The 12,125-nt window shown below is 32.2% G+C and overlaps 1 protein-coding gene across 2 annotated transcripts in view; it reads left to right on the top strand.

The window, feature by feature from the left end:
* Positions 1-8,148: 8,148 nt before the first annotated feature.
* LOC106459226 (phosphatidylinositol transfer protein alpha isoform-like) overlaps positions 8,149-12,125 on the top strand; it is a 29,614-nt gene continuing 25,637 nt past the window's right edge. The window contains exon 1 of one of the 2 annotated variants that reach the window (XM_013918828.2): positions 8,149-8,245. In XM_013918828.2, coding sequence (XP_013774282.1) covers positions 8,229-8,245 — 17 coding nt within the window. In that variant the 5' untranslated portion in view covers positions 8,149-8,228. Of the gene's footprint in view, positions 8,246-9,086; positions 9,215-12,125 lie in introns of those variants that run through there. The other variant, XM_022385665.1, reaches the window with a different exon arrangement.

Raw genomic sequence — 12,125 nt, 5'->3', positions numbered from 1 at the left:
TGTGGAGAGAAGAGGGAGAGTAAAGCTCCGAAAAAGGATGACAGAAGAGATGGCAAAGGATACTGGGCTCACATTGCCAGAGGAAGTAAAAATGGCTATGTTTGAATGTCTTGATCGCTTTAATCAAGAATTGGAGATTCGTTCTAAGACAATGGATCAAATTATGTCAATCTTCGTTGTTATTCAGCCAAACACTTTGGTTGTTGCAAAAGAAGAAGAACTTCGGAAGTATATTCCAAATTTGACACAGATTTTCGATTAATTCTCTGAAGAAGATATCAGCGTGGAAGTTGGACGACTTTGGAGGCATTTGGAATCTGCCAAAATCAGCGTTAAAGAGGCAAAGAAATGGACAGCATTACAGTTTCAGGAGTTTATTGTGAAATGGGATTTTTGTGAATCTCTGCCAAGCTTGACACTGTGTTTGAGATTGTTTATGACTGTCTGCGTGTCTATTGCTTCAAGTGAAAGAAGTTTCTCAAAACTGAAATTGATAAAAAATTTCTTTCGCTCGACCATGAGTCATACAAGATTGAGAAATCTGATTTTACTTTCAATTGAACATGAATATGTAAAGAAGGTGAATTTTGACGAGGTCATTGATCAATTTGCAGAAATTAAGGCTCGAAGGTAGAGTCTGTAAATTCTCTCTATTTACCTTTGAGTAATAGGCTTAGCATTGAGACTAGATTTCTTGTATTTTGTGTATAAAATGAAATGCAGTATTACCTGTTCACTGAATTTTTAATGTCCTGAATGTTTTTATTCCCAATTTGTTTATGATAGTACTATACTGTCTAAAAATTTACTTGCAAACATAATATATTTTTCTGTGTATTTAAATTTTAAAATATTTATGGGGGGGGGGTGGCAAAGGAAGGGTCCTCCCCCGGGTGCCAAATACTTTAGGTTCGCCCCTGATTATGCCTATTGAATATCTTGGCCATTCTTACATATAGAATCTACATATTGTATGATAATAAAAGTATAATAATAACAATAAGAGTATTGTTACAAATACTGTTAATTAAAGTAACCTCACTTATAGAATACAAACACCTGTTATTAAGTTCACGTACTGTCCTGGGTTTAAAGTTTATGTTAACCTTCATATTTTCTAACAGATGAACGATTATATCGCGCACTCCACGAACATTGGAGGCTCAATATTACGGTATAATATTTAATAAATATTTAAAAATTTATGCGAGAGAATTGTCAGTCCATTTCCTTATTGTATTCATTACTGTTATCTAACAACAACAAAATATAGTTGGCAACTGCGAATAATCTATACTCAATTAATGTTCTTTTATTGACCAAATCAAGCGTAAAAAAAGTCGTAGACTAGAGGAACGTTATCTCAAACATAATGGGATCACAACATTACTCTTGAAACCCTTTACTATCTGAAACAAAAACGTAATTTAGCGCGAATAACATAAAACTTATCAAGTACATTAACTTATTTTATAAGAACATTTATTTGTATTCTTATCAGAATATGTGAAAACAGAATCCATCCAAACTATGCTAGAGAGAGTTCAGATGAACAAGTACATGCCTGGTGATCCCAATGAAATTGGGGAAGCGAGAATTGAGGTTAGTATGTTTAATCTTAGTTGCTGTTGTTTTTTTGCGTCTGAATAAAATATTATTATTATGAAGCTCCTAATAATTAATATTTGAATTTTGAAAGACAATTAAGTATACGATTTATGATAAAGTAAACTTGTGTTACTATAGTCAACGTGCTAAAAAAATTGTACATCTTATACGTAGGAGGTGTTAATAAAGGTAGTGTGACATTTTCAACAATTTCCTATATATTGTCTAAAAACAAACAACAACAAAATGGTATATAATTGTAGACTGGAACAAATACTAATATTCAGTCATTACATGCTATCTTTAAGAGTTTGATTAAATTAGGCGTATCCAGAAAAGAAAAAAAAAGACATTGAATAATTCTTGTGATTAGTTGCAAATCAACTAAGAAATTTGAGGAAACTACCCAATGCATTGAAGAACTCTTTTGACACCAATGGACCCTCTCCATTTCAACACTGATTAGCAGAATCAACCACCGCACGCGATACAAATTGTGTTGAGAGTAAAACATAGCGCAGTTATCGTCACACAGAGATACCTACTCTAACTGATGTAAAATAGGAAAGCTATTTTAAAATAAAATCGGTGTAATGAGCAGAAAAATGAGCGATTTCATTTTTGCAGTCACTTTCCCGCTGCGAGCGATACTAAAATTTGCAATTTAAAGCATGCAAAGTGCAATGGTTTCACTTATTTTGGACATTTCAATCCATGATCTATCGGCTAGAAACCGGGTTTCGATACCCATTGTTTAGCTTTGTGTTTAACAACAAACAAACCTAGAAGTAATGCGTATAATATACAAATAAGACTTTTAAAATCAAGTGCAAACATCATCAGTTGTATTGCAGGAAAAATAAACACTGGTTGATTAGTTCCACTCTAGCAAAAGAAGAAGAGAAAGAAAATGGAAAATACTCTGAAATAAACCAAAATATAGAGTTACACATTTGTTATACAATAATTTTAAATTAACATAAAATATACTAAATATACATTCACCCAGAATCATCAAGAAGGTCTGCTCCCTCTCATCTTAACCCCACCAACAGATTCTCCGGTGCTGCTGTTGTCTTATGGTTAGCTATCATGATAGGCATTAGGCCACCTCTGGCTTTGGCTAGGTCCCTCTTAGTGTTGTTCAGCTCAACTGGAAAATAGTGCACTTTCTTAAAACTGTGATGGCACAGCTGATCTTTCCCTCTGTTATAGAGAACCCAAGTCTCAGTCCACTTAATGATCCTCTCCCTGTAGTGTCTATTATATACTGAGACCTACTCTAGTGTATGATGAATGGTCAACCCCTTATGTGGTTTTTTGGAAGCTCAAATTCAACTCTCTTGTGGATTTTGTCACGGATCTCTTTGATGGTGGTGTCTTGGTGTTTGTCGAGGTGAATTCCCCTTCCAATTCCCAAGCTTCATTGGTTCTCTGATTGACAAATATCTCTAACCATGATTCCTTATCTGTTTTCCCTGCTGGACAACAGACAACTTAACTTACTTTCTAGCCTGGGCTCATTTCTGAATAGATCCTGAATCCACGTTGATGACCCTCAGTCGCAGTTGCTTCCCTTGCACTGAGAATGATCCACAGGAGTAAGGCTTAATCTTCTGGTGGGAGTTCTCCAGACATCAACAGATCTTCCTGAATCTGCAGTTGTAGGTTAATTGATGTTCGGGACCTTCATATAACGAGCAATAGTCCTATGTCCAGGAGAGGACTTCTGTAACCAACCCTCTCCCTCCTGGAATGAACTCTCTTTCTTAATCATGAATATTCCTAAGTCCAGAATCATCCATTCTTTTCAATAAAAGTGTCTTTAAACTTGTTTAACTCAAGAGCTCAAGCAAGGGTCAGTATGAGTATGTATGTTGACAAAACAAAAACTCCACAATAATTTCTGTGGTCATGATACAAGATATTTGGTTCCTACTTAATTGTGATATTTTCAGATAACATGTTTACTTCACAAGTATCAGACAGGTCCACTTAATAATAGAGGGTCAAACAGCAAGTTTGCAAAGTGATCTAACTTTCAAGACTCAACTGAGTTTTAAGCAGTAATGAATAATTAGATTGAATACATGTGATGTCAAGAGTAAAACAATCTATTATTTTACAAACCAAAAAGTGGTTCTTATCTTGCATGAAGCTTCGTATTCTTTATCTTATGATTGGTCATTCTCTCACTGCATTCATCAACTGTAACATATAGACATCTTCAACTCAGCCAGCAGAGGACATTTACAGTCAACAATGACTCTTTCAACATGGATTTACGATGTTACTGCCATATGCCCATTAGGCAAAGAAGACATTATCTGCTATAAAGAACAAAGACAACTAGAATGAGACTAGAGAATCGAACCCATGCCCCTCAGATTGCGAGTCAAGCGCCCTAACCACCCGGTCATGCCAGGTCAAGAGAGAAAAGTCTGCAATTAACTTTATTTGTGAGTTAGACATACATTAGTTTTGTAATTTCTGTTCAAATGCTGTTTATGACGTTTGATCTAACAGTGAACATAGCCTGTAGTAAACACCATTAAAAAAATTAATTAATTCATTATCGTTAGATGGACTGTACTTCACATTCACATTATTTTTACCAAATAATCCAAAAGAGCCTACACAACAATAAAACACGTTATAACATTAATGTCAGAAGTGGTATTATTTTGGTGAAAATAAAATAGAACTTTGAATAAACTTCAACTTTCAATATGACAACAAGATTTCATGAATATGAAGAAACATTGGAAAAAAAACAAAAAACAAGCGAAAATGGGACAAAGCATTAAAAGAAGCCCAAGAAGAAAGAGATTGGAAAATAAAAAAGACAAATAAGAAAGAAACAGAAAATGAAAATGAAGAACAGACAATTTATATTTATACACAAAAACAAAACAATGGCAAGTGTTCTGTGGTAGGTGTTGAGCTGATAAAAGTGATTGAAATCTTTATTAAATGACTTCTTGTCAGTTCAGTGTGCCACCCCCTGTAAGTTAAAGTAAACCCCAAGTTAATTTTATACACAATGAATAGAAAACCACTAAAGTTGTTTTAAAATAAACACAAGTTTAAAATAAAAACAGACAATGTATATCTATACACAAAAATAAAACAGTGTCAAGTGTTCTGTGGTATGTGTTGAGCTGATAAGAGTGATTGAATGCTTTATTAAATGACTTCTTGTCAGTTCAGTCAATAGGAGTGAATGCTATCCAAACACTAAACTGAAATCAAATTGTTTAAACCTTCTTAAATCTATTCATTTTGCAAAGTGAAATTAAAAGTTAAAGTTTAGAACAAAGATAAATATAGGAAATCTAGATCCCTTCTGCCAACAGAAAAAACACGTTAAACAAAGTTTAAAAGTTATCATTGTATTATAAATAAAATCCTGAATATTCTTTAAGTCAACAGAATTTTTAAAATATCCTTAGTCTTACAAATCCTATCTTATAGGGGCAAATATAGCTTTAAATACAAAAAGAAAAAATGAAAACACGGTCATATTTACACATGACATGTATCTTGCATATGAGATCTGTTTCTACTCACAGTCAGGCCTTACAATACAGCTGCTCCTGACCCTTAACCAAACTGCCGACATATCTGTGGACACACAAACTAATTTGCATCAAGTATTGAAAAATGTAGCCACTTCACATATTTCTGCAGTCACTAAAGTCCATCTGCACAAGGCAAAGAACCATACCTCAGATCCAAATGGATCTGAGCTTCTTCTCTGAACATTGGAGTATTTGAAGAACTAGTCAACTGTTGTTTATTTGCATGGCACATAAACCTAACATGGGGAAGGTTCATATCAACCAGTATGGTCTGAGTTCTCGAACTTAGCAAACATATGTCTGACAGTCCGCATCACTCCGTCAGCCTAACCATCAGACTGAGAATAATATGAGGATGTGCACATTTTTACCACACCTATTGTTCAACACAATTGAAAATAACTGGTCATCTCCTTGATTTTTTGGATCTCTTCGCGTGTTCTAAATTATGTTAGTGATTGTTCAGCCAACACATCAATGATGGTTTGTGCTAATGTAGCAACCAATGGATAAGTTTTTGACTATTTGATGAAGTGGTCAAAGACTACCATCACATAATAGTTACGTCAATTATCTCAAGAAAAGAACATACAACTCTTTTGGATTTTTCCATAATATGTGTGTTTCTTCATCTGGAATAGAACATGTGAGTATGGACTAACAACAATATTAGCTTAATACTTTTGTTGCTAAACAACATGATATAAAAGCCATTGTTGCTAAGCAACATGACATAAAAGACATTGTTGGAACGTAGTGTTACCAAAACGCACTGGCTTTTCTATATATTTGAAGTTGTTAATTTAACTGATTTTTACCAATAATTATCCTATGAATACGCCATAAATTCATTTCATGAATGATCTTAATTTTGATTGGCTCGCAAAGGAATTTACCGACGTTTGACTGCCTCGACTCCATTTTTCTGCCTCTTTGTTGGTCAAGCTTGATTTCGCAAAATTTATTTATTTCAGTTAGCTGTGAAATGTGAGGTTAGGGTATACTCTGGTGGTGAGGGTGGTAGTACTTTTCCCGTCATTTTTTATGAGCTATACGCTAGTGTGTAATAAGTAATAGATTCAGGAAATGTTTTGTAAAAAATAAACTGAACAAACTAGTAACGGAAATGATACACGCTTAAAGCAAATGATACTGAAAGTCTTTATTAATAATATAAACAAATAAGGTACTAGGATCTTACTACAATGACTGGTTTCATAGTTTGTTGTTTGTCTCATCTGGTCTGAAGAGATAAATGTCTGTATACAGAAACCAAGAAGCAAGAATAATAATGATGATAAATTTTCAAGTTATACAAATAGCTTAGTGTGGTTGTGGTATTCTCAGTTGCACTGATTAATCATACAAGAAAAAATTGTAACTTCAGGTGACATAAGGAGCAGAAGTAAATGTTATTTAGAATTAAAACAAAATTTCCGTCTCTTACTGAGTAGAAGAAAGAAACCAAACACAATTCAAAGAAAAGTGAAAATCAAATTTATCAAAATTAAAACAATCAAAAATATATTAGTGTACTATACTTAAGGAGGGCATTGTTCTCTAAATTAGAGAGCGCTCTTGCCCAGAGGAAACTGGATACAATTCTGCTGAAAATCCAAATGACACTGGGAAACTGCAATGACTATAGACAAAATACAATGGTGTTATATCTTCCATAAAACACGCATTACTCAAATCTTTGGTCATTGTAAAAGAAATATATAGGACATATTCTCCAGGTGTCACAAAGCCTGCCACATGGTCGAAGGTTTACAGAAACTACGTGGCATACAAACCTTCACGGCTCTTTAGTATATCTCTTCCGTGGGAGAGTTTTAGCTCGTACTATAGGGAAATAGTCTATAAAAATAAGTAAAAAGGCAACTGTACTTTAACCGCATTCCGTGAAAGTGAAATTTAAGGTGGACAAGCAATGTTTACCTGTTTAAATTAAAACGAAAAGAAATACGTATATGACATCTATAAACCTAGATTACTTATGTTAACGATGATTCCAAATATACATTCAAGGAAGTTACACCCCAAAGTATATCAACTGCACCACCCATCGAAATGAATAAGAACTCACTCAATCTAGTATTTAACATTTATCTAAGCTAGAGAATTAACGAAAGTTTACAATCTTTCATATCCTGTTTACAAGAACGCCAACTAAATAAATCATACTGCAGAACATCTGTACAAAAATATAGAAAAAAAATACCAGGATACATCTGAATAGGCACATTTTTCTGTAATTTATGGAAAGTTGGATATATATCTATGAAATTATCAATTATTTGAACTTTGACAAATGCACAAGTCAAGCCTAATAGCATTTCAACTACCTGAGTATGTATGAGAAGTGTATTTTAACTTTCGTTTTCATGTTGAAGTCTTTTTGTTTGTTTATTATTAAGCACAAAGTTACACGTTGTGCTATCTGTGCTGTGCCCTCCACAGGAATCGAAGCCCGAATTTTAGCTTTTAAGCCCACTAACGTACCGCTGAGACACTAGGAGCATGTTGAAACAGTGTCGAATTCATAGAAGGTTAATACTACAACATATTTTTCTTCCACATTTGATAACTTAATTGATTACATTCGAAATATGAAACATAAAACTAGGGGCATAAAATTCAAATTATCTAAACAAAAACTCAAACAATTTTAATTAATACAACTGTTATCGATTAAGTTTTGAATTTATGGATACATTTAAAAGGTGAGATATTTTATGAAGGAACTTCCTTCTTTTCTGTGTGGCACTTTGTAACTTTAATTCAAACGAATATTAGAGTTTATTTGAAAAATTATTTAATGTAATTTTCTATTTTTTAAAGTACTATTACTTGGTTAGCAAATTTTATCGTGTTTTCTTTAATTACAAAATATGTTTTGTCTTCACGTTTTCAGTAAGTTTATTGATTAAATATCAAGTCAATAATGTTTATGACGTCATCCAACTCCTTTTTCCCCCCCCCCATGTGAAGGTGGAAGATGATTGTACTTGTAAACCGTTATAAATTACTAGAAAGATGTTGATTAAAGAATTGTAAGTGATTAGTTAAAAATACATGCATATATATAATATTATTGTAATATAAGTTTACTACTGGTTCTAGTCCTACATCTAGATTCATTTAGTAACAAAATAGTAGGTATTAGTATTAACAACACTCAACAGTCAATTGACTCTTGGTCTTATTTGAGTAATACTAATACAATACTAGTACTATTTATACAGATAACACTTCACAGTCTTATTATATTTACAAATTAGAAAATGGGACTAGTCTGAATCTAATCCGGTATTTGGGCTAAGACTAAGATTATTTCTACTATTACTAGCACCAATTTACTAGTGGAGACGTACTCTTAAGTCTAACTTGCGAAAATATTTCACTTTTAGTTTTACTCATTTCACTAGCAGACTGTATAATAATTATTTGTAATAGTAGCAATACTAGTATAAATAATTAGAAAATGAGGGTTAGTAACAATGTAAGACTTAATTAAAAACAAATATATACATTATGAGCTTAGTAACTGATGTTACTGTTACTTAAAATGTCTGTACCACTGTTAATAGTGTTATAACTTATACTGTTATAGTATGTAGGCTCTAGCGTTTTCTTTAGTCAATCAGGCATCACTGTTTAACTTTTAGTTTTAAGTGTATTAATTGTTGAATACAGAAATAAACGTAATTTTAATGAGATATTTTTCCATAGGAATTTATCTTCCAAGTTCTGTTTCTAGTACCAGTAGCAGTCGGTAAACTGTCATTGTCAATCACCACACCAGGCATAACCGGAAAAATCGTAAAACTAAAGGTTAAGCTTTTTCACTCTTTAACAGGTGGTGATGAAAGTATCTCTAATAACCAAAATTTAAATTTAGTGGACATTATAGATTTTTCAGTTATTTGGAAATGCTACTCACCTGAACCTACTTTTTATTACTAATAAATCTGTCCTGTCCACCAAATGCTTAATATAAAACACCTAATAAAAATAACGATGTGAGTATGTCTTTAACTTAAGTATTTATGAATGATTATTTATATTTTGTAATTTAATAAACTGTCGAGTCCTTTAAAACTAAACTAAAACAAAAAAACCCTCAAAGCTAACAATTAGCATTTAAATATTTATCACATTTTTGTTTAAACTCCAAATTTACTGTATCTACCACATCTCAAAGCATCCCATCTGAGTGATAGGTCAAACACCCTGTTAGAAAAACAAAATTTATATTTGTGTTCCTTAGTCATAACATTTTCACCATTAAATAGGACAAAAAAAGATTATGTACCAGAACTATCAGTTCCCTTAACAATCTTAAACACCTTAATCAAATTCCCTCTAATTCGTCTTTTTTCATAGATTGTAACTTGTCCTCATATGCCACCCATTCTTTCCCAAGTATCATCCTAATAGCCTCTCTCTGAACCCTTTCCAACAATTCAATGTCTTTCCTAAGGTAATGATGCTAAGACTGAATACAGTACTCTAAATGAAACCTAACGAGTGTTACAATGAAATTATTACCTCTTTAGACTTGTATTCAATATTTTTAAGATACATCTTATTATCCTGTTTACCTTAATAACAGTAACAACACCTTAGGTGGCTTAAGATGCTGACCAACCAAAACACCAAGATCTTTTTCTTCCTTAGCACTGTTAAGGTTATTTCCATCAAAAGTATACTTAATTTACATTATAAGAGCTCATATGCATTACCTTGAATTTTTATAATTAAAAAACCATCACCTTAACTAACCAAATAACCTAAGTACTTTTGAAAAGCAGCATCCTTCTTCTCACAGCCAGCAACACTTTAGACCTGGATATCATCAGCAAGTTTAAGCAATGTATTGACCATTCCTTCAACTATGTCATTGATGTAAATCGAAAAGAACAAAGGTCATAACATTGAGCTTTTATGTGGCACCTTGTCAAATGATTTATATAAGCTCAGATATACAAAATTCACACTTTTCTGTCATCTTTTTGAGCAGTTATCTCTTCAAAGAATGTCAAAAGATTAGTAAGTCAAGATTTTCCTCTAGTGAAACCATGTTGATTATCAAACAAAATTTTAAACTTTGTTAAATTACTTTGCAAAGTATCTTTTCTCAGTCTTTCCAAAACCTTTTCTGCCATGATGTTAGACTAATAGGCTTATAATTACCTGGGCAATTTTTAATACCTCTTTGGAAAGAGGAGTAACATTAGTCTACTTCCAATCCTTTGGCACCTGCCCACTATTCAAGGACTTATAAAAAATATCAAGTGGCTCACATATTCAATCCATAAACTTTTTTAAATCCTTGGGAAAATATTATCTTCCATATTTTTTAAATTTCCCAATTTTTTCGTAACCACAAAACTGATGTGATTATCTTGATTCCATCTAGCAACTGTTTAAAATTAGGAGTATTGCTTAAATTTTCATTTGTAAAAAATGAAAAAAAAAGTAGAATTTAGTTATCTAACCACCTTATAATCATCAAAAGTGAGCCCTTCTTTATCATCACTCAAAGGCCTTATACCCATCCTGAAATTTTCCTTACCTTTAATGTATTTAAAGAAAACCTTAATAATAGGTTAGCAAACAATGATTTATAAGCATAAAGAAGAATGTTATTGATGGTGGAACATTCTAGTGTTTTGACAGAACACTGGTTTGTCTTCTTCAGGTATGATCAGTACTAAACAATACAAGGTTTAATATTGTGACAAAGACTAAAGACACAAGGATTAAATGTGATGGAAATGGTGTTGACAGGTAAAGGTTAAGTCTATTCAAGAGTATGAATGGTGAATAAACTTTGACAAATACAGCAGATGTTGCTAGGGCCATTATCATGCTTTAGTGAGAGATCATTCGCTTTGATGATTTCTATAGTTTCTGAACAGGAGAAGAATTTCATCTCAAAGTATTTTGACCTTTTTCAAACTTTTGCCAGACTTTTCTTATCTTCACCCTTTCAACAATTTCTGTATTAGAATTCAATGATAAATCTAAAACAGCATTGTTCCAAGTAAGTTCCCTGACTAGTTGTTGAATAAAATTATACTGAACAGTTTTTTTTTCTCTTGGTTTGACTCTTAATATTTCTCATTCTATATGGCTTAAATTAAAATACTCCATAATTGTGACCTCATTAGCACCTGAAATATTAATCTTGATATATAGTTCCTTCATTTCATTGGTTAAATATGGTGATCTGTAACAAATTTCAACTAAAAGACTTCTCCCCTCTATATTCACTAACATAAACCCAAATAGATCCAATTTCCTTGCTATTATATTTAATACCTTCAACTTTAGCAAAATGTAATTCACATTTTACATATAAAGCCACTCCTCTCCCTCTTTTTTTTTTATAACTATCAGTATTACATAAACTATAACCCTGTATTTCAAAGAAATTTCTGTAATCAAAATATTCTACATTTAAAGAAGTTTCACTTATTCCCATTATATTAAAATTCTCCATTTCAACTAGTGCTCTAAAGTCATGTTTTATTTCTTATACTTCTAGTATTTAATTAATATAGCAACAGTTTAGTCTACCCTTTAAACTCACTTCTATAATTTTTATCTTCACTACATTTTTCTCTACATCTTATTTTTTCTGTATTTAATTTGTCTTGATCCTCACCATTGTCTAGTCCTAGTTTAAAGCTGTTCTTACAGCTGATTTAACTCTTTCAGGATGGGCTCAGTCCCTGGGACCAAATGTTAAGTAAGTGAATGTTAATGAAATTTGGCAGATTATCAGTAAACATTACAATGCTTTCATATGCAAAATATAAAATTTTGTTATTAAGTCTTAAGGATTGTAAAGCAATGTCTTTTTTTTTCTTTTTGCATGTTGCCTATGTATCATGCAAAGTAATATTCATTTTAAGATTAAAAATA

This window comes from Limulus polyphemus, unplaced genomic scaffold, assembly GCF_000517525.1.
Source record: "Limulus polyphemus unplaced genomic scaffold, Limulus_polyphemus-2.1.2 Scaffold578, whole genome shotgun sequence".
NCBI classification, from domain to species: Eukaryota; Metazoa; Arthropoda; class Merostomata; order Xiphosura; family Limulidae; genus Limulus; species Limulus polyphemus.
The sequence above is the reverse complement of the archived record's forward strand: the minus strand, read 5'-3'. Positions and strand labels throughout refer to the sequence as shown.